The sequence below is a fragment of the Martes martes genome, assembly GCF_963455335.1.
Source record: "Martes martes genome assembly, chromosome: 11".
In the NCBI taxonomy this organism is placed as follows: Eukaryota; Metazoa; Chordata; class Mammalia; order Carnivora; family Mustelidae; genus Martes; species Martes martes.
This window is the reverse complement of record NC_137899.1, coordinates 93245600-93268922: the sequence shown is the minus strand read 5'-3', so window position 1 is coordinate 93268922 and position 23323 is coordinate 93245600. Positions and strand designations below refer to the sequence as shown.

General features: G+C 41.0%; 1 protein-coding gene across 1 annotated transcript in view; it reads left to right on the top strand.

Moving 5' to 3' along the window:
* KIAA1549 overlaps positions 1 to 21069 on the top strand; it is a 135403-nt gene extending 114334 nt beyond the window's left edge. The window contains exons 18-20 of the mRNA XM_080818228.1: positions 956 to 1113; positions 13210 to 13355; positions 15309 to 21069. Coding sequence (XP_080674354.1) covers positions 956 to 1113; positions 13210 to 13355; positions 15309 to 15563 — 559 coding nt within the window. The 3' untranslated portion in view covers positions 15564 to 21069. The remainder of the gene's footprint in view (positions 1 to 955; positions 1114 to 13209; positions 13356 to 15308) is intronic.
* The last annotated feature ends 2254 nt before the right edge of the window (positions 21070 to 23323 follow it).

The following is a 23323-nucleotide window of genomic DNA, read 5'->3' as shown; positions in this document are numbered from 1 at the left end:
GATGTATCAATATCTAGGAAGTCTGCATAACTCAGCGAACCCAGATTTTCCAAATGACTTATGTCATAAAATCATGCATGGGTCCGTTCAAAGTGCAAAATAAATCAGTGGGATTTCTAACTGACAGCAACTGATTGAATACAAAGTATATGAAAATCCAGATGTTTTCTATTAAGGAGATTTGAAAAAAAAAAAGTCAAACTCTTCTCACTTCTTTTTTGGGGAGGGAGGAGTTAGAAAATATAATTGATTTCATGAGAACATATTAATGGGTAAGATGCTTAATATTGTGATTTTTAAATTAATTTTAGGCATAGGTATTTAAAAATGTTTTCATTTTAATTCCGAATACAAGAAGTATCTGTAGATATAATCCACATAAACAGAAGTTCTCAAGAGTCCTCAGTAATTTATGAGTGTAAAGGTGTCCTGAGACCAAAAAGTAGGAGAACCCGCACCTGAAGCACTGGTCTTCAGCCTTTAGTATCAGGACCGTCAGTGGAACTCTGAACTGCCCTATCTGGGTCCCACCTCTAGAGAATCTGTTTTCATTGGGCTGGGGTGCAGCATGGACATCGGGGTTTTTTCAAAGATACTACTGTGCAGCTGAGGTTGGGAACCACCACTCAGTCCCATGCTGGAGAAGCTCTGGCGCTGGAACTTCGCCTGCACGTTCATGGGGTCTGGGAGCTAAGGCATTTCTTCCTCAGTCATCTGGCAGAGATTTCTCAAGCATCAGCTATATCCCAGGCACTGTTCTTAGCACTGGAGATATGTCCGTGAGCAAACAGAAAACGCCTCTGCCCTTAGGGAGCTCGCGTTCCAGGCAAGGAGACAGATAATCCACCGCTAGGCAGAGAGGTCTTCCTTTTCTGTAGGGCCGAGGGTGGCACTAGTCAAATACCAGAGCCGGGGGGACCTGTGGTCCTGATGTCTGGGCTTGCTTTGCCTTCAGACCAGGTTTTGGCCCCGGTTTGCTACAGTCTTCGGAACTCGTGCCCCCGGAGCCCCAGCAGCCACAGACGTCGGCTGAAGCCCCGTTCACCGCCCGAGGGATCTACTCGGAGGACGTGCCATCAGTGGCCCGGCCACGGCCTGTCGGGGGCACTACAGGTACATGGGGCTGTTTAGCTTGCATTCGGCCACAGTCTGGCGGAGGACGTGTCAGACTTCCCAGCATTTCGGTGTCCCGGTGTTCGGTGACCTCCTCCACTGGTCTGGGCCGCCTTCCCCTGGATCCTGCTGGAGGTGTAGGCAGGGGAGGTGGGAGGAGAGGGTGACTGAGAGATCCCAGGACTGATGCCCTCTGGTTTGTTCCTGGGTCTGTGTCTCAGAAGCTGTCCCTTCACCTGGAATTCACAGCACACCTCTTCCAGGGAAGACGTGTCTAAATTCTCATGGTACACTGAAAGATCTCTGGCTGGGCTCTTGGTGTGGCATTAAAACAGTGTTTGTTTTAAAGAAGGCATTTTTCCAGCTTGTGATAAGCAGCTCTGGACATTGCTGGCCAGTGACCTGAGGGAGGTTTTTGTTTCATTTGTTCCTCGTGACGAAGGTTGCTGCTCATAGGTGACAGGCAGTGCCCAGCAGGGCTGAGCTGAGGTTCCTACATGGCACTGGGCTGGTCTGCCCCAGCAGTTTACCTGAGAATGAAAATTTGCTTTTAAATAATTATTAATTAAATTTAATTAATTATCATTAATTATTATATGATTGTTAATTAAAGTTAATTAATTAATTAAAATTGCTATTTCGTGTCGTGGAACCCCATCTCAAGAACAGTTGATACTATGAACGGCTGTTCATGGTTCCCAAAGCTTCTGTGGAGTTTCTAAGATTCTAAGCCCTTTCTTTTTTTTTTTTAATACAGCTCAGCATACTCTGAAAAATCCTCAAATTTCATTCTACCTATCTATGTTTATTCCAAGGGCTCAGTCGCTCTGTTGTTTTCCTTTTTATTTTATTTTCATTTCTTCACCGTCCTGTTGGAAGCTTTAGTGAGGAGCCATGACATATTAAATAGCTTATCTTTTTTTTTTTTTACTATTTTCTAACTTCCTGGATGATCCGTACCTTTATAATGTCATCAAGGAACCAGTTTAAGCCGATTCAAAACTTGTAATAATTGGTGGATAATTACCCATTATGGTTTCTTTGGAAGTTCTTGTATGTTGCATTATCAGTCAACCAAACAAATAATATATCTGGATGTCTGACGGGATTTCATGTATTCTACACATGCCCTGGTTACAGTCAGTTTTGTTTCTCCTGCTAATCATTGCTTATTGGAACATTGTTGTGTATTACATATCCGAAACAAAATTCAGACTTATCCATCTTTACTCTAGAAGAATAGGGAAATGATACATATAGAACATTTGAAAAGGATGTTATTTTCTAGTAATTTCTAATAAGAGATTAAGTTATGTAAAAACTTGTGATAGAAAATATTAAGATATACTTTCTGACTGTGTAAAATGGTCAAATATGTCTATGTCTAAAAATTAGTAAAAGCAAAAGGAAAATAGTATCTGGGGAAGTATTCAGCAGATAGATAGGTCCATGAAGTGTTTTTATTAGAGGATGATTCGTATAAATTGATAAGCGGGCAGACTTCAGAACGTGAATGGGCAAAGGACAGGAAGAATGAATTCACAGAAGGAATATTTGTGTGGAGTGTGAAAGTAAACATATGAAAAATGCCCAGTTTTGAGAATTACTAAAGAAATGCACATTAAAACCATGGTGAGGCACCATATCAGTGTTGTATCTTTCCATAGTAATGTAGTGTAACAACATTAGTATCCGATTTCTTGCTCTGTACAATGGGCATAATGTGTTAGTACTTACCTCCTGTCCTTGTTTTGAGGATTACAGAAGAGAAAAGATATGAAGGGCTCAAAATAGTGCCTGCCATGATGTAAACTCTCAGTGAATATCAGCTATAATTATTCTGTTTTCAGTGGTGGTATAAACCACTGAACATTTGGAAAGCAGCTGGGCGACATGACTTACTGAATTTTGGATTTGGAAATTCCACTTTTGAGAATCTAGGATTCTCCTCCCCAAAGAAATCCAAATACTAGAAAAAACTACATGTGCAAAGATATTTATTAGTGCCTTATTCATAATAGCGAACAATTATGAGCCCCCTAAATGCCTAGTAATAAGGGAATCAGTGAGTAAATTGTGGATCTATTTATTTATTATTAATTAATTCCTTAATTTCATTTTAGTTTTTTTTTTTTTAATTCCAGTATACTTAACATGTAGGGTTATATGAGTTTCAGGCATACAGTATAGTGATGCAGCATTTCTATACATTACTCGGTGCTGATCATGGTAAGTGTATCTCTTTCACCTATTTCACCCATCCCCCACCTCCCTTCTCTGCTAACCATCTGTTTGCTCTCCGTAGTTAAGAATTTGTTATTTTGTTTGTCTCTTTTTTCTTTGTTTATGTGTTTTGTTTCTTAAATTCCACATGAGTTTAATTGTATGATATTTATCTTCCTCTGACAGACTTATTTCCCTTAGCATTACACCCTCTAGCTCCATCCGTGTCATGGCAAATTGCAAGATTTCATTCTTTTTTATGGTTGAGTAATATTGCAGCGCATACACACACCACCTCTTTTTTTTTTTTTATTAAAAAAATTTTTTTTCAGTGTTCCAAGATCCATTGTTTATGCACCACACGAGTGTTCCATGCAATACGTGCCCCCCTTTAATACCACCTCTTCTTTACCCATTCATCTATGGTTGGATACTCGGGTTGCTTTCATAACTTGGCTATTGCAAATAATGCTTCTATAAACATAGAGGTGCATATATCTTTTTGCATTAATGTTTTCATTTCTTTGGGTAGATACCACTAGTGGAATTACTAGATTGTAGAGTAGTTCTATTTTTAATTTTTTGAGGAAACTCCCTACTATTTTCCAGAGTGGCTGCACCAGTTTGCTCTCTAAGCAACAGTGCACAAGGGTTCCTTTTTTCTCTGTCTCCTTGTCAACACCTGTTGCTTTGTTTTTTGTTTTTTGTTGTTTCTCTGTTTTTACTTTAGCCATTCTGACGGGTGTGAGATGATATCTCATTGTAGTTTTGATTTGCATTTTCCTGATGATGAGTGATGTTGAGCATCTTTTTCTGGGTCTGGATGTCTTCTTTGCAGAAGTGTCTGTTCATGTCTTTTGCCCATTTTTAATTGGATTATTTATTTTGTTTTGTTTTTGTTTTGGTACTGAGTTGTATCAGTTCTTTCTATATTTTGGATACTAACCCTTTGTAGGATATGTCACTTGCAAATATCTTTTCCCAGGTCATAGGTTGCCTTTATTTATTTATTTATTTATTTATTTATTTATTTATTTCTGTTAGCTAGCATATAGTACATCATTAGTTTTTGATGTAGTGTTCAACGATTCATTGGTCGTATATAACACCCTCCTTTGCTGTGCAAATGCTTTTTATTTATCCCAATAGTTTATTTTTGCTTTTGTTGCACTTGCTCAGGAGACATATCTAGAAAAATGCTGCTGTGGCTCATGTCAGAGAAGTCACTGCCTGTGCTTTCTTCTAGGATTTTTGTGGTTTCAGGTCTCACATTTAGGTGTTTAATTGATTCTCATTTTATTTTTGTTTGTGGTATAAGAAAGTGGTCCAATTTCATTCTTTTGCATGCTGCCATCCAGTTTTGCCAACACCATTTGCTGAAGAGACTGTCTTTTTCCCATTGCATGTCCTTGCTTCCTTTGTTGAAGATTAGTTGACCATATGACTGTGGGTTTATTTCTTGGCTCTCTGTTCTGTACCACTGATCTATGTGTCTCTTTGTGCCAGTACCATACTATTTCGATCAGTATATTTTGTAGTAGATCTTGAAATCTGGGATTGCGAGATCTCCAGTTTTGTTCTTTTTCAAGATTGCTTTGGCTGTTTAGGGTCTTTTATGGTTCCATACAAATTTTAGGATCATTTGTTCTAGTTCTTTGAAAAATACTGTTGGTATTTTGATAGGTATATTTGATAGGGATTGCATTAAATCTGTAGATTGCTTTGGGTAGTATGGACATTTTAGCAATATTTGTTATCCAATTCATGATCATAGACTATCTTACATTTTCTTGTGTCGTCTTCAGTTTCTCCCATCAGTGTTGTATGGTTTTCAGAATACAGGTCATTTACCTCTTTGGTTGTACCTAGGAATAATCCTAGGTATTTTATTATTTTTGGTATTTTATTATTTTATTATATTTGGTGCCATTATATGTGGGACTGTTTTCTTAATTTCTCTTTCTGATACTTCAGTATTTATATATAGAAATGCAGCAGATTTCTGTATATTGATTTTGTATCTTGTGACCTTACTGATTAAATTATCAATTCTAGTAGTTTTTTGGTGGAGTCTTTGGGGTTTTCTATACATAGTATCATATCTCTGCAAATAGTGAAAGTTTTACTTCTTCCTTACCAATCTGAATGCCTTTTATTTCTTTTTGTTGTGTAATTGCTATGGCTAGGACTTCTAGTACTATGTTGAATAAAAGTGGTTAGTGGACATCCTTGTCTTTTCCCTCCTGACCTTAGGGGAAAATCTCTCAGTTTTTCACCATTGAGTATGATGTTAGCTGTGGGTTTTTCATATCTGGCCTTTATTATGTTGAGGTATGTTCCCTCTAAATATAGTTTTTTGAGGGTTCTTATCATGAATAGATGTTGTACTTCATCCAGTGCTTTTTCTACCTCTACTGAAGTGATCATATTGTTCTTTACTCTTGTTGATGTGATGTATCACATTGATTTATTTGGCAATATTGAATTACCCTTGTATCCTAAGAACAAATCCCACTTGATTGTGGTGAATTATTTTTTAAATGCATTGTTGGATTTGGCTTTCTCATATTTTTTGAGGATTTTTACATTCATGTTCATCAGCGATATTGGCCTGGTGTGTGTGTGTGTGTGTGTGTGTGAGAGAGAGAGAGAGAGAGAGAAAGAGAGAGAGAGAGAGATGTTTTTATCAGGGTAATGCTAGCCTCATAGAATAAATTTGGAAGGTTTCCTTCCTCTTCTGTTTTCTTGGAATAGTTTGAACAAAATAGGTATTAACTCTTTTTTAAATGTTTGGTAGAATTTGGGGCACCTGAGTGGCTCTGTCATTTACGTGTCTGACTCTTGATTTTGGCTCAGGTCATGCTCTCAGGGCCATGGGATTGAGCCCCATTATGGGCTGCACACTCTGCAGGAAGTCTGCTTGGGATTCTCACTCTCTCTCTGTTCTTCCCCACCCATCTCTCTCAAATAAATGAATAAATCTTAAAAAAAAAATAAATGTTTGGGTGCCTGGGTGGCTCAGTTGGTTGAGTGACTGCCTTTAGCTCAGGTTATGATCCTGGAGTACCGGGATCAAGCCCCTCATCGGGCTCCTAGCTCCAGAGGGAGTCTGCTTTTCCCTCTGACCTCTCTCATTTTCTCTCTCAAATAAATAAATAAAATCTTTTTAAAAAATTTTAAAAATGTTTGGTAGAATTCATCTGTGAAGCCATCTAGTTCTGGATTCTCTGTTGGTTGGGACTTTTTTGATTACTGATTCAATTCCATCACTGTTAATTGGTCTGTTCAAATTTTCTGTTTCTTCTTGATTCAGTTTTAGGGGGTTATATGTTTCTTTTTTTTTTTTTTTTTTTTTTAAAGATTTTTATTTATTCATTTTACAGAGAGAGAGATCACAAGTAGGCAGAGAGGCAGGCAGAGAGAGAGAGAGAGGAAGCAGACTCCCTGCTGAGCAGAGAGCCCGATGCGAGGCTCGATCCCAGGACTCTGAGGTCATGACCTGGGCCGAAGGCAGAGGCTTTAACCCACTGAGCCACCCAGGTGCCCCAAGGGGGTTATATGTTTCTAAGAATTTATCCATTTCTTCTAGATTGTCCACTTTGTTGGCATATAATTTTTCATAATATTCTCTTATAATCCTTTGTATTTCTGTGGTGTTGGTTATTACTCTTTCTCTTTCATTTATGGTTTTGTTTGAGTCTTTTCTTTCCTTCTTTCTTTCTTTCTTTTTTTTAATGATTCTGGCCAAAGTTTTTTCAATTTTGTTGACTGTTTCAAAGAACTGGCTCCTAGTTTCTATTGATCTGTTCTGTTTGTTTTTGTTTTTGTTTTTAGTTTCTACTTTATTTGTGCTCTGATCTTTTTTATTTTCTTCCTTTTACTGGTTTTGGGTTTAGTTTGTTCTTTCTTTTTTTTTTTTTTTTTGATTTATTTTTATTTATTTGTCAGAGAGAGAGAGAGAGAGAGAGAGAACACAGGCAGACAGAGTGGCAGGCAGAGGCAGAGGGAGAAACAGGCTCCCCGCTGAGCAAGGAGCCCGATGTGGGACTCTATCCCAGGACGCCAGGATCATGACCTGAGCCGAAGGCAGCCGCTTAACCAACTGAGCCACCCAGGCGTCCCTAGTTTGTTCTTTCTATAGCTCCTTTAGGTGTAAGGTTAGGTTGTTTGAGATTTTCTTCTTGAAATATGCCTATATTGCAATAAACTTCCCTCTTAGATCTGCATTCACTGCTTTCCAAAGATTTGGGGCCATTGTGTTTGTTTATTTGTTTCATTTGTCTCCATGTGTTTTTTGATTTCCTCTTTGATTTTCCATCCATTGTTTAGCAGCATTTTATTTAACTTCCATGTATTTGCGATCTTTCCATATTTTTTTCTTGTGGTTGACTTTTAGTTTCATAGCATGGTGGTCATAAAAGATGCCTGGTATGACTTCAGTCTTTCTGAATTTGTTGAGACTTGTTTTGTGGCCTAACATATGATCTATTCTGCAGAATGTTCCATGTGCACTTGAAAAGAATGTGTATTCTGTTTTAGGATGGAATGTTCTGAATCTGTTAGATCCCAGGGGTCTAATGTGTCATTCAAAGCTACTGTGTCCTTGTTGATATTCTGTCTGGATGATCTATCCTATTGATGTAAGTGGAGTGTTTTAGTTCCCTACTATTATTGGATTGCTATCGATACTTTGTGTATATTTGTTAATACCTGTTTTCTGTATTTGGGTGCTCTTATTTTTTTTTTTTTAAGATTTTATTTTTAGTTATTTGACAGAGAGATCACAAGTAGGCAGAGAGGCAGGCGGGGGGTAGGGTGGAAGCAGGCTCCCCGCTGAGCAGACAGCCCAGTGCAGGGGCTCAATCCCAGGACCCTGGGATCATGACCTGAGCTGAAGGCAGAGGCTTAACCCACTGAGCCACCCAGGTGCCCCATGGGTGCTCTTATATTGGTTGCATAAATATTTACAATTGTTATATCTTCATTTTGGATTGTTTCCTCTATGATTATGTAGTGTTCTTCTTTGTCTTTTGTTACAGCTTTTGTCTTAAAGTCTGTTTTATCTGATATAAGTATTCCTATCCCAGCTTTCTTTTCACTTCCATTTGCATGATATATATTTTTTCATTTCTATACTTTCAGTCTGCATGGGTCTTAGGTCTGAAATGGGTCTTTTGTAGGCAGCATATTTTTGTTTTTTTTTTAATCCATTCTGTCACCCCCCCATGTCTTTTGAATGGTGCATTTAGCCATTTACATTCAAAATAATTATTGATAAGTATGTACTTACTGTCATTTTGTCACTTGTTTTATGGTTGTTTTGTAGTTCTTCTCTATTCTCTTCTCTTGCTCTCTTATCTCATGGTGGCCTGGCTTAATTTAGTGATACACTTGATTTCCCTTCTCTTCATTTTTTTCAGATCCATTACTGATTTTTTTTCTTGTGGTTACCATTAGGTTTATATATAACATCTTATGCATTTTGAAGTCTATTTTAACTTGATGGTCATTCAAGTTTGAGCCCATTGTAAAAGCACTACATTTTTACTCTTCACCCTTCCATGTTTTAGGTAAATGGTGTCATACTTTGCATCCTTTTATTTTGTGAATCCCTTGACTGATTTTTATAGATATACTTAATTTGTACTGCTTTTGTACTTCCTACTGTTCTTATTTTTGCTATGGTCTCATTTCTACTCAAAGAGTCCCCTTTAACATTTCTTGTAGGGCTAGTTTAGTGGTGATGAATTCCTTGAACTTTTGTTTGTCTGGGAGACTCTTTATCTCGCTTTGTATTGTGAATCATAGCCTTGATAGTTAGAGTATTCTTGGTTGTAGGCTTTTTTTTTTTTTCTTTCAGCACTTTGAATATGTCATGTCACTCCCTTTTGGTCTGCAAAGTTTCTACTGAAAAATCCACTGATAGCTATATGGGGCTTCCCTTGTATGTAACTGTTTTCTTTTCTCTTGCTCTGTTTGAAACTCTCTGTTTATCACAATTTTCTTCCCATTTTAATTACTATGTGTTTTGTTGTGGACCTCCTTTGGTTGGTTTTGTTGAAAGCTCTCTGTGCTTCTAAGATCTGAATTTCTTTTTCCTTCCCCAGATTTGGGAAGTTTTCAGCTATTTATTTAAATAAATTTTCTGCCCTCTTTTCTCTCTCTTCTTCTGGGATCCTTATAAGGCAAATATTATACTTGATGGTGTTCCTGAGTTCCCTTATTCTAGACTCATTTTTTATGACTCTTTTTTTCTCTCCCTTGTTCAACTTGATTGTTTCCCACTACTCTGTTCTCCAGAAATTTCAGTGACTGAGTTTTTCATCTCTGATTCATTCTTTATGTTTTCTATCTCTTTGTTGAGGGTCTCACTGAGCTCCTCCACTCATTTCTCAAGTCCAGTGAGTATCTTTATGACTATTACTTTTTTAATTCTTGATCTGGTGGGGTGCCTGGGTGGCTCAGTTGTTAGGCATCTGGCTTTGGCTCAGGTCATGATCCCAGAGTCCTGGGATCAAGTCCCGTGTCAGGTTCCCTGCTCAGTGGGAAGCCTGCTTCTCTTTCTCTCACTCCCCTTGCTTGTGTTCCCTCTCTCACTATCTCTGTCTCTCTGCAAATAAATAAATAAAATCTTTAAAAAATTATTTATCTGGCATATTACTTATCTCTCTTTCATTTAGCTCTCTTGCTCTGATTTTGTCCTCACTTTCATTTGGGACATAGTCCTCTGTCTCCTCATTTTGTCTAACTCTCTGTGTCTGTCTCTGTGTGTTAGGAAAGTCAGCTCTATCTCCTACTCTTGAAAGTAGTGGTCTTACGAAGAAGAGGTGCTGTAGTACCCTGCAGTATCCTCTGTTCACCAGAACCTGGTGCTTAAGGGGTATCTCCTAAGCACCTCCTGTGTGAGGGTGCCCCTTGCAGTTGTGGCTGTGCCACTTTGCCTTCAGTCCAGTTGTTGGTGATGGCTCTTGTTGCCTGTTGTGGGCAAGACTTGGACCCTTGTTAGTGGGCCGTCTGGGGCCACACTGGGCTTGTTTTGGGTCAGACCAGGTGTTTGCCAGAGATACAGTAGCGCTGAACTGCAGGGCACTTTCTCTGTGTTGTCCCCTTAGAAGCTTTCCTTGGTTAGCGGGGCTTGCAGTCACAACAGATGCCTGCCCCCGGCCCAGTGCTGGGGTCCCAGTTGGACTGCTGTGTGTGTGTGGTTATCTTTCTCTCACTCCAGAGCAGGAATCCCTTTCTGAGTGGTGCTGATCCCCGTCAGGGCTGCTTGCTTACTGCCATGCTGTGACACTTCTTTGTATGGATTCCTGCCAAGGGTGGGTTGGAGGGAGTGTGTCCACAGGAGGATACAGGAACAGGGTGCCCAGTGTTAGCAGAGCTTCTCAGTTCTGCCTGGGGAGGAACCTGGAGCTTCTTTGGAGAGGTGCTAAGGACAGGTTGGAGGGGGTGGGTCCACAGAAGTGTGTGGGGGCAGAGTGCACTGTTAGGGACTAGGTGGAGAGTATTTGTGCTGTGCTGGTTCCTACAGGTGTCACATATATGTAGGCTGGGAGTGGTGGACAGGGAAGTGGCATCTCTATACCCCAGGTGTTTTACAAACTGCTGCCTCTATGCTGTTTCAAAGTGAGGCTGTTTTTGCACTGTCTCTTTAAGGGTGGGGACTCAGTTTCCTCTCACTCTCTGGCTTCCAGAGTTGAGCCTATTCATTTTTAAAGTTCTAGGTCTTAAACTCCACTGATTATAAGAATTCGTGAAGTTAAGACCCTCTGGTTTCCAAAGCCAAATGATATGGGGATTGTATTCCCAGTGCAGGCCCGCTGTGCCTGGTGTGCCTGAGCTGGAGTCTTCTCTCCCTTCTCTGTGCTTTCGTGACCCTCCTCCTGAGGATGGTCTGGAGGGTTGGTTTGGTTCCTGACCGCATCTCTGCCCTACCTACCCTTTCTGATGTGGCTCCTTCTCTATGTTTAGCTGTGGAGAGTCTGTTCTGCCAGTCTTCGGGTCATTTTCCGGGTTATTTACCCTGATGTGCGTGTTCTCTAGGTGTGTCTGTGGGATGAAGTGAGCTTAAGGTTCTACTTCACCGTCTTCCCTAGAAGTCCCCAGTTGTGCAGCTCTTTAAAAATGAAGAGCTCAGAAAGAATAAAAAAAAAAAAAGAGGGTTTTAAGTTTTCCCAATTGCCTCTTACTTTTATGGTACTTGACCTATTTTATCTCTTTCAGTTCTTGAAATAACATCATGAGGTGGATTTTTTATCCCCATTTGAGAGTTGAGGCATCAAGGCTCAGTGGGAGTGGTAGCCAGCTGCCCAAGGTCACAGTGGTGGGGCTGGAATGCAAACCCAGGTTTCCTGCGTGTGATGCCCCACTTGCATCGTGGGGAAAGCCTGTGCTGTAACATTAAGTTAACAAAGCAAGATACAGAATTGTGTCTCAATTAGGATTTCAACTACCACTGTAGTTTTAACACAAAGGTATGCTTTTCTGTCTACGTACTTGTCTGCACCTTGGTAAATGCTGGAGAACAGTGTGCTGCATTTTTGTTCTCTGCAGGATTTGCTGAATGTGTGTTGGGCAAATAGTACTGATGGTCCTAATAATTTTAATAACTATATAAAACTTCAGTAACTGGCAAGAGTTTCTGCAGGGTACATTGCTCTGATAGGAGCCTGGCAGGTTTTTTCTGACCTTTAGTTATTAGATATCCAAATAAAATTGTGGTATTCCTTTTTTTTTTTTTTTAATGTATTTGGTTAATGGAGGCTGTTAATTTGATAGGTCAAGTAGGAGAGAACTGAAAGGTGGAGATGCCCACCTCCCCTACCTCTGTGAAATCTCTGAACCTTGTAGGACCGGTCCGCACAGCACAGATGAATTTTATGATCCGAGAAGCTTTTGGGTACAAGTATTTTATTTCACAGTGCTTAAAGATCACTTTTGTCCTCCCTTAATCTATGAAATAGGGATATATCCATATAGCAAAAGTTGATGGAGGAGAAAATAGGTCATTTAGAGCCCAGCCTTCATAGCTACTTGAGACGACAGTGTGTCTACGTGTGGAGCATGAGCCTAGAGAGATTCCTCGCGTCAGCCATCAGTATACCTCACTGGGGAAGCTGGGGGGAGGGGGCCTTAAATTTTTAATTATGACATAGCCAAGTTATGGGAAAAATGTGAGTATAGTGAAAATAAATGTACTTAAACATTCTGAAAGGAAAGAGATAGGCACGCTGCCTTTTAAGAAAAAAAAATGCACATTGTATTTTCTCTCCTTGTGAGTCTCAAAGCCACAAGCAAGAAGGAACTAGCTTACATCTTCTTTATGACTCCAAAACCTTTCACTCGTTTTTTCTAAGTAAGAGCATCCTTATTTGTAACCTCTATAGAAATGAACGGAAGGGCCCTCTATTACAGCCGTTATACCCCGTCCTTTGATGTCTAGCCAGGAAAATAAGAACATCGCTGTATTCAATGGAAATAAGAGCCCATGAACCAAGAAGCTCACAGTCTGTTTTCCATAGGAAATGTGATTCTCTGGAGATAGAATTGGTGCCATGTTTGAACACTGCTTGTATCCCTTGTCCCTAAGGAAGAGCTATGGTCAGAACCGAAGTGTCTTGAGCACAAGTGTCCGACTCTTGGTTTCAGCTCGGGTCGTGATTTCATGTCGTGAGATTGAGCCCATCTGTCGGGCTCCCTGCTCAGCAGGGAGTCTGCTGGAGAGTCTCTCTCTCTCTCCCCCTCTTCTTCCGCCCCTCCTCTCTTTTTCAAATAAATAAATCTAAAAACAAAACAAAACACCCCGGAGTCTCTTGCCGGGCAGCCTCACTTCCCAGCAAATGGTGACCAGCCTGCCCCACTGTGTTCCTTCAGGCTCCCAGATTCAGCACCTGACACAGGTGGGAATTGCAAGCAGAATTGGAGCCCAGCCAGTGGAAATCCCACCTAGCAGAGGCGGCCAGTATGGGGGACCCGGCTGGCCTTCATATGGGGAGGATGAAGCTGGCCGAAGAGAGGCTGTGAGTATCTTGCGTTTGGGTCATCACTGAAAACTCAGACATAATCATTAAATTTAGCTGCTTCTGCTTTGAGGATCCCTTTTTAAAACCTACATAAATAAAAATTTTAACCTCTCTCCCTTTTCTCTGTGAGTGTATTTTTGCTTGCAGTTTGTACGTAGTGAATTCCCACCCACCCAGGGTGGGTGAGTAATTACACTGAACTTACAGAAAGTATATAATTTTACCTGAGGCAGATTTCAGGCTTAAAGTAGTGAATTTTTGAAAATAACCTTTTAAAAAGATAGTAAAAGTGATACTCATTACAGAAAATCTGGACAGAGACCTATAACAGCTACCTTTAAAATTTTTCTATACTGTGGTAAAACACACATAATATAAAATTTGCCATCTTAGACACTTTTAAGTATACAGTTCATTGGTTTTAAGTACATCCACGATGTCACGCTACTATCTCCACCATCCCTCTCCATAGTATTTTTCATCTTGTAAAGTGGAAATTCTTTGCTCATTAAACACTAAGTGCATTTGCCCCTTCCCCCCTGGCTGCAGGCAACTGCAGTTGTACTTTCTGACTCAGTGATTTTGACTTTCAAGTAGTGAATTTGAACCTTTAGGTGACTACAATCTGGACTTGATCTTTGGTGTTATTGGGTAAATTTGCATGATCTTACATACCTACTTGCTCACCGTTTATGGTTTGTTATGGGCTTATCCACATCATTTCCGTTATGACCCCCCATGGAGTTGCTTCAGCCATAAGCTCACAGTTTGGGGGTCCCAAGGCACAGTTTCTCTTAGAGGCTTCTCATCCCTTTGATCACTCCTTTATAGGAATGGGATCAATACAGACACAAATGCTCTCCTCAGTTTTTTTTCCTCCTCAGTTCAAGAATTTTACGTGCATTTACATGTCTTTCCAGCAAATGCACTAAATTATTTTCCTGACTGGAGGCTTCTACTACTCAGTGAAAGAAAATTAATTTGAGAATATAATTTTCCTCTAATAAGATACATTGTTATACTTTGAATTTCAGGTATCTGCTTTACATTTGCTGACCTTTTTCTGCCTTCATTGTACCTAACTTATTTTCATAAGGTATTTAGGATTTTCCTATCAAACCCGGTGTTTACTTGACACTGACTCTTTATCACTATTTGGAAACGTGAGGGCTTGAATGCCATGTTTACCAGGAGACTTACTTTTTAACATCAGTGGAACCACTGATTTAGTACTCATGTATATATCTAAAGAGAGATTTTTCACTGAAAAAATACGAAAAAATCACTGAGAAGTACAATAATTCTAGTCCAATGAATGCCCAATTACTTTATATTATGCAAATATAAGCAAAACTGTTGTGTGTCTTACTGCAGGTAACTTTTTAAAGAAAAGGCTGTGCAGAAGAGTCAGTAGATACACATAAATAAAGTAGAAAATGATTTTGTGACATTCCTCACGTGCTGCGGTCCCCATGTGTGTCACACGCACACCCTCCCAGGGCTCGAGTCCCAGAGCAAAGCAGTTCTTGTCAGTCTCTCACCAAGTACTTGCTCGTCTCTTCCAGCTCTCAGATACTCTCATTTGACCCTTCACCTCCACGGGGCACCCCAGCTCTCCAGGTCCCTTCCTGTTCTCCCAGGGGGCCCCTCCCTTGCACACACAGGGGCACCAAGACTTGGCCAACCTCATCGTTCTTTCTGTCTGCCTTGAAGCCAGTATTTAATAGGCACCTGTTAAGTTCAGGACTTTCTTTTTTGTACTGCTCTCCCTCCAGAAGTTCTTCCACAGTTTCTATATTCCATCCCGGGGGCCTTCTTGGTGGGCCACCTTCGGTGGGAGGTGGGCAGGAGGAGTTCGAGTCCCGGGAGCCCGGCCACCACCAGTTTGAATGGGATTTTCCCTCCTGCGCTTCCCTGGGAGGTCCAGTGATGTTTGCTGTGTTTTTTCAGACGCACGTGCTTGGACATCAAGAGTACTCTAACTCACCGCTGTTCCAGGTGCCAAGGACTTCAGGCAGGGAGCCCTCCGCTCCTCCCGGGAACCTCCCGCACAGGGGGCTGCAGGGCGCGGGGCTGACTTACACCACCAGCTCCACGGAAGACCTCCAGCCCGGCCACTCTTCAGCTTCACTCATCAAAGCGATCCGCGAGGAGCTGCTCCGGCTTTCCCAGAAACAGACCGCCGTGCAGAACTTCCACAGCTGATCGGCATCGCCTTGCAAATTTGCCAAGTATCTGCTTCCTGTGGAAGCAAGACTAAACGGAAATCAACGAAATGGGTGTTGGTGAGAAGAAGGCGCATCTCCTGGGCTGGGTGCCCGTGCGAGGGAGCAAGCGGCAAAGTTAGAGGATGCCATAAGTCACCGGACGGCTCACGATGCTTTTAATCAGTGGGCAGTTTTTTGACCACTTGGGTTGTAGTCGACATGTACATACTTTTGGCCAAAAGCCAGCAGCATTTCGTGAAGGCAAACCACAAACCTAAGCTAACGAGAGAAAAAAAAATCACTAAATTCGTCTCCTTTTTCAAGGTCAAAGGTGGAAATGTGTAGATGGTATAGGGATGAACAGAATCGAGCATTTCCGTGGGAAGGTGTGATTCAGACTGGTTTGTATGGTGAACTTGCTGCTTTGTTTTCTGAGAAAAGAGATTTGAAGACATTTTATTAACAGCTTGATTTCCCTCTTTTTCTCCATAGGAACTTATTTTAATAGTCATATTAACAACAAAAATACTAAGACTGTTTGGGAATTAAAAAAGCTACTAGTGAGAAACCAAATGATAGATTGTAGAGCCTGATGATTCCAAAAGAAGCCATCATCTGCATTTTCCCTTCTTCTGGTGCTACAGCTCCGAGGCCCCCTCCACCTTTATGTCTGTGAAATGCAACTTTGGCTTTTGCAGTGGAAGAACACGCTGAAGGTGTCATTTTGTTCTAGAAAGAAAAAAACAACCAACCTCCCAAACGGGGTGGGGGGGGCCTGGGGGAAAGTTTAATATTTATTTGGTTGTTCAGAATACATATTGAAGTTTAGATTTACATTCTTAATTGTATTTGCTGTTTATTAATTGGGCGCATGCAAGTACCAACAACATCCCATTTCGGTGCATGCTGTCATTAAGGTCAGACGTACAGAAGGAGGCTTTCAGGAGGTCATAACTCATCCTTGCTCTTGGCTGATGAGTTGCTCACAAATTATGTGTGAATGAGAAAAAAATTATTTACCAAAACTACCGGGGCCAAAAATTGTTATTCACAAGTACGTTTCTAGTAATCACATTCTCTGTGTTCAAGACCTGGAAATGGAACAGAGTTCAATCCAGCCTCTCAGTAATAAATCAAGAAATGTAAAGAAGAGTTTTGAGGACCACAAGGGAAAGGCAAGAGTTGCTCCTGGTTTCTGATTTTATTGTACATGACCACTGAGTGACTGTTAAAACCATCTTATGTTCTTGGGGCCTGACAGAGGGTATCATCTGTCTTGAGATTCACTCCTGAAGTAAACATTTCCCTACTTCCCAAGCTAGAATAAGGAATATAATAACAAGGGCCATTCTTTTTTCTGATACCTGAGTGAAGCACAGAAGAAAACCATGACAGATTTCCACTAGGAATCCTTTTTTATTACATCCACTAATACTTTTGATGAATGACAGATAAACAGAGATTTGGAGCTCAGATGAATCAAAATCTGTAACAAATTTTAAGAACCCTGAAACAGCTAAAATAGGTTTCCAAACTGTAATCATTGGGGGCCACAATCATGCTTTAGCGCTTCCTTAATGAAGCCGGTCAGAGACAGTCTGATGATACAGGGAATATTTCTTCTGGGAAGTTAAATGTAGCCTTTTCTTCCTCTGTGCCAGTATTCGGGAAATACCAGCTTTCCTGAATATGTTAGGAATTTGAGATAGCCAAGCAGAATTTTATTACGGACACCTTACAGTAAATTCAGGTCGTGTGACAGCAAATGGAGTAAATGTAGGCCCCTCCTCCCATTCTGCTCAGTGTCCTCTTTGCACACAGTGTGCTAAGAATGGTTACCTTCTCTGTACATCCCAGAAATGGGTGTCTGTTTTCTAGAGGGCTGCAGTAGTGATTTTGATGCCTTTCAGACTAGTATAAAAGGATTCCACCTGTATTGTTATGCTTAGAATTGATAGACTTGTCAACTAATATCATGACCAAAGATAACATAGGATAACCGGTGGTGTGTGGTGTGGTGTGGGCAGGCTCACGGGATCACCAGCACTCTTGTTTTGATTGTAAAGCACACTCTGCACCTGTTTCCTCTGAACACCTGCAGCAGTTTCCTGTCACCAAACTCAGGACAGACTGACTGTTGTTGGGAGCACCACACCCAGGGGGGTCTTTGGACACTCGGTTAACATGATCTACTTAAAAGAAAGGTTCTCATGTTGATCTTGTGTGGCTTTGGAGTTCCATTAACTGAAGTACTCTAAAATGAAAAGTCAAATTTTGTGTCTATTCTCTTTTCCTAATTTAAGTCTGGTGGTGGGACACCTGGGTGGCTCAGCTGGTTAAGAGGCTGCCTTTGGCTCAGGTCATGATCCTAAGGTCCGGGGATCGAATCTCACATTGGGCTCCTTGCTCAGCAGGGAGCCTGCTTCTCCCTGTCTGCCTGCTACTTCCCCTGCTTGTACTCACTCTCTCTGATTAAAAAAAATAATAATAGTAAAAAAAAAAAAGTTCTGGTGGTAATCATGCAAGCCATTAGGTTGAGTCAGAATTTCAGAGAGGGTTGGAGATCATTTTCAGAGTCTACTTTGTCACCAACTTGCTGTGTCGGGTGCCTTCCTGAGCCTCTTTCTCCCCATCAGCCAAATAAGGACAGACCTCTTCTGTCCACCTCCCAGAATTGATTGTTTCAAGATTCAGATATGATCTTGTGTGCAAACAACCCTCGAGGAGGGTGTACAAAGCTAGGTGAAATGTAAAATGTTATCTGAATGATTGAACTGGTATTGGACAGCCCGACATGCTGTTATCTACCAGTGAATGACTTCACATGGAGGTAACCAGAGCAGAACTAAGGGCGCCATGTGACTCCTCTTCCTCTTTCTCTATTTGCTTGAAATTCACTTCCTTCATCCTTAACTTTAAAACGTCATTTATCAAACATCTTTTTGCACCTGAATTTTTGCCGTTTCTAGCACCAAAAATGTCAACATTATTTTTTAGAGCTTAGAATCTAAATCAGATAGCATAGCTGGGTATAAAAGATGGAAGCTACAGATACATCATGTGGTGTGAACAACAGTAAGATTCACTGAAAATACACAAGTGCATTGGGTACTCAGGAGAAGGGATGTTGCACATTTGGAAACCATGGGATCCCGGGGAGAAGCCCACTTCTAAAGCTACTTTAATGAAGATGGGGGAGCTGGTGAGATGGCAAGGGAAGAGCTGGGAATGGGCGTGGTGAAGGATGGAGAAAGTGGATGAAGCTGTCCTTGAAAATGAACTTGATCTGCTCCAATATGGAGACAGGATCCCTAACTGCACCATACAGGGAGTTCTAATTAAACAAGAGGAGGAAATGGGGCTGTGAGAATGTGTTTGCAAGAATACAGTGAGACAGTGGCTGGGTCTGTGAAGAAGGTCTGCACAGCACGAGATCCAGGCTGCAGGAGGGAAGAGAAGTGCCAAGAACTGCTGAAGGACCAGTTGTAAAGTATGAAAATATTGTAAGAATTCCACCGAGGTTTACTGCTTAAGGCAGCTCTCAGTGGTCAGCCATTCAAACACATTAAGTCCTTTGCAGAGCATGGTAGGTTATAAATAAATATATTCCACTTCTTTGTAGCCGTCTACACAATTTTCTCCAAATTTTATTTGATTTCAGAATATGTTTTGCCTTTGGTGGGACATGGCTTTTGAGCACCAGACGAAGCAGGTTTTGCCAGCCAGATTTTTTCAGGGCCTGAGGCCTGTGATGCAAAGCGCAGGTGAAGGTGTACCTGAAGGCTTTGGGCCGAAACAGGTAATTCTGTGTTTTATGAGCCTCCCATTTAACTGTGTACAGGGTCAGAGTTTACTGCATTGCCCTTCTTAGTGCTCCAGTGGCCAAACCAGTCCCTGGGACAGCGATTTGCATTTGCAGTAATTCACACATTAATCATTAAATACACTTCTCTTTCCCTTTCATATTAGGTTCTTAGACATGAATGCATTTTCTGGTTGAAAGGAAATCTGGTTAAGGTTCTAGGCAGGCGAGAAGGGGGCCTCCAGTCTTAACGGCCATACCGACTTCAGCTCAAGGTGAGCTTTAGCCATTCCATTTCTACCTCCAAAGCCAGTCTCCAGAGCCTGCTTATCCACATTTGTCCCCGATGGGAGCGTGAAGGAGTCCACTTCTGGACCTGCACACTGACCATTTGATCACAAAACACATTTTTATGGAATGGTAACCTGAACTTCATTTTTACACTTAATCCAACCCATGAATGAATATTCTTAAAACAGGTGAGAGGGGTCTCTAAGAGCAGCTGCTGTAACATACTCATAAAATGTAATAGGCTCACACTTACTACCTAATGAATAAGAAGTGTGTATATTTTAGGTTTCTTTTGATATTCTTGGAAGTGACTTTGAGTGTTTAGGACTCCCCTCCCTAGTATTAAAAAGACTTGAAAACTGAAACCTCACGGTACGATCCTAATTCCATGCTCATGCGTGTTAACAGTACATTTAAGAACTTATCTCAAGAACACGCAGCAGCATTGAAATTTAGGAAAATATTAAATGCCTTGGAAATACGAAGCAAAGTTAGGAACCAGCGAGCAAGTGAGAGAAGGAATGGATGTCTTAATCTGAGGTGGTCTAGTCCAAAGTAGTTTCCCACAGGGTAGTTCTACAGGATCCTTGCTTTTCCTTCTTCTTCCAAGTTTTTCTGCTCTGGGGCCACTTCACATTTCAAGAAAGAGTGAAGGGTAGAAGGGACAGAGATAGACATTGCAGTGATTTGAGTCGCTCGGTCCCCGATTCCACCGAAACGTTTCTGGACATCTTGGAGCATCATGAAGGGTCTCGTGCCCCCGTTTTAGGCATTCATGACTTGACTTCCTAAGTGTGCAAGTTAGGAATAGTACAGGACCAAGTTCAAGCCAGACCCCCTGTACTGTTCCTCTTGTTCATGTGGGGGAAGAAGGAGACTCCACTGATGAATGCCCTCGCTGTAAACACCAGAGGGCTCATTGCAGAAAGGGGGGTAAACACTCATCTTGGCCCTCCTCCAGAGAATCCTTGAGGGAGTATGGAGATTGGGTTCATTACCCTGGCTCAGCAGAGCTGCTCCGGGATGCCCACCGGTCTCCTCCTACTTTGTCAAGGTCCATGTTCTTCAGACTCTTCCTGCGCTCATTCTTGGACTGTGAGTGATAATGTACGAAAATATGCAGAGTAAATTGAGGCCACCCGTGGCATCGATACTGCAACTTGAACTTGACAATCATGGTTTGCTGGTCTCAAATGGGCACTTAAATTTCAGCGTGGGTATATGATTTAGTAATCGAACCCTCCCTTCTATTTGTCAGTTATGTTTCTACCCTTCGATTAGCTGCCCTGTTTTCTAATGTGCTGTAGAGTTTTTGAAATAATTTATGCAAGTGTTTGGTTTCCATGTTTACAATTTATACTGCTTTCCTAGCATTTTAAATGGAAATGTCAATAAATGCTATAATTGGTGTCAAACGATCTTTTCTGTTTATTTCCTTTGTAATGTGATTTTCTCATTCGTAAAGTGTGATCGTAGAAGGAAATGATCTCTTCCTCTAATGGTTGTGTCCCTGATGAGAACACCTAGGACCTTCATTTTCTAAGGAGTTAAGTCGAAATGAATCTAGTCTGCTTGTGCAATTTGCAGAACTGTTCATTTCTCCCTTGGCTGGTACCACCCGCTTCTGCCCACTGTGTTTTGCTTTTCTGCTTCCCACTAATCAGATTGATGCTTCCACTAAGAGCAGATTCATTTTGGAATTAAAGGATTAGGTCTCTACAATCTAGAATGATAAAGGAGAAGATCAAAGTCTGCATAGTCTTGGAGGGACATAGGGTAAACCTGGAGTTGTTTATGAAACCCAAGACAATAATGCCTTGAAACTGAGAAAAGCAAAAGGAACAAAATGCGGGACAACAGCACAATGGCATGAAATGTGGAAACATGGATAGGATCCGGGAACCACAAGAACAATAACAAATGGCATTAGAGGAAAAAGTAATGAAACCCAAATCAAGTTCATAGGGTAGTTAACAGTATTGTACAAAGGTTAATTTGTTGGTTTTGCTAACTTTACTGTGACTACTAAGACTTCTCTCAGGGGACATGCAGAAACACTCTACTTTTACAGTTTTTCTCTACATCTAAAATGGTTTAAAAATTTACAAATTTGGTACAGAGGAGGCCGCCGGACCCTGTGCAGAGAGGCTCATGTGAACCTGCTGGGGGCACCCACCACCTAGCCCCTGCCATGCTTCTCAGAGCAGCTGGTTCCTGTTGGAAGTCGGAACCACAGTTAACAACAGCCAAGTCTTGGCAGAAAATAAACCTCCATGAAGGAGAAGTCATAGGATCAACCAAAGGAGAGTTTGGACCTAAAAATCAGAAAAAAGAAAGAGACCTTAAGGAAAGTATGTTTTAAATGACAAAACTAAATATTAATCCTTGAAGGAAAAATAAGGGAATTTTAAAACAAATGCACTCTAGTATTTTCAACTAGCTGGCAGTTTTAATTAATATGTCCTCGTGTTTCAATAAACATAGCTTTAGATAAAAAAAAGAACAAGCAAAATACAATGTAGACTAAGTGCCGCAACTGGTTCCCCTTAGAGATTTTATATATTCTGCACGTAAATAGGTTCAAAACTATAGAAGAACAAGGAGTTACTGGAAGTAGCTAAGTTGTGAAAGAAAGGTCAGGCTGGTCCCATGCCCAGAGCCTGAACACGGAGTTGACATGAATATGAATTTAAACCACGATTGGCATTTCTTTCCCCTCTGTCTCCCCTTACACTTTGCACCTGCCAAGTGCCGCTTACTGTAAAAAGAAAACACGAAATAGGGGCGCCTGGGTGGCTCAGTGGGTTAAGCCGCTGCCTTCGGCTCAGGTCATGATCTCAGGGTCCTGGGATCGAGTCCCATATCGGGCTCTCTGCTCAGCAGGAAGCCTGCTTCCCTCCCTCTCTCTCTTTGCCTGCCTCTCTGCTTACTTGTGATCTCTCTCTGTCAAATAAATAAATAAATCTTTAAAAAAAAAAAAAAAAAGAAAACACGAAATAGTAGCAATACAAAGAGAGAGCCTTTGGTCCAGTGTCTGAATTAGATAATCAAATTAATGAAATGTTTTTGTTGTTGTTGGACCATGCACTGTTTGTTTAGTAACTTCTTTCCTTTAAAGATTTCCTGAACATTCCTTGCTATACCCCTCTGAGGAATAAGGAGACTGGTGTATGCTTGATTTCTCCAGGGTTAAGGACCCGAAAAATTACAACCACAAGTCCAGGTAACCCACATTTGTGTAGTTTAACTATTTTTTGTTGTATTCATGCCAAAGGATAGTATTACAGAAGCGTAAAAGAGAACATAGCCGGATATCTTACTGTAAACTTGTTTTAGAATGGCTGGGTCTTGGATACTTGTACCAGTGTCTTGAAATCTGCATTAGTGTAAGTACTTAAGTTTTGATTCTGTGATGTGATGATATCAGTGGTTGGTTTCCTTCATCCAGCATTTTAAAATTCTGAGATTGTTCTAAAGCAAAGAATACAAAGAGTGAAAGAGAGAGAGCGAGAGAGACTTAAAAGCAGAAATAGAGTTGCCGCATTTCAGTACCAGTGAATGTTGGTCTTTTTTGCCAACGGTATTGTGCACCATGGCTGCTTTTGAGGAGCAGCAAGGATGTTCTACTTTTAGCAGAATCCAGAAGTATCTCTTCCCCTTTAGAT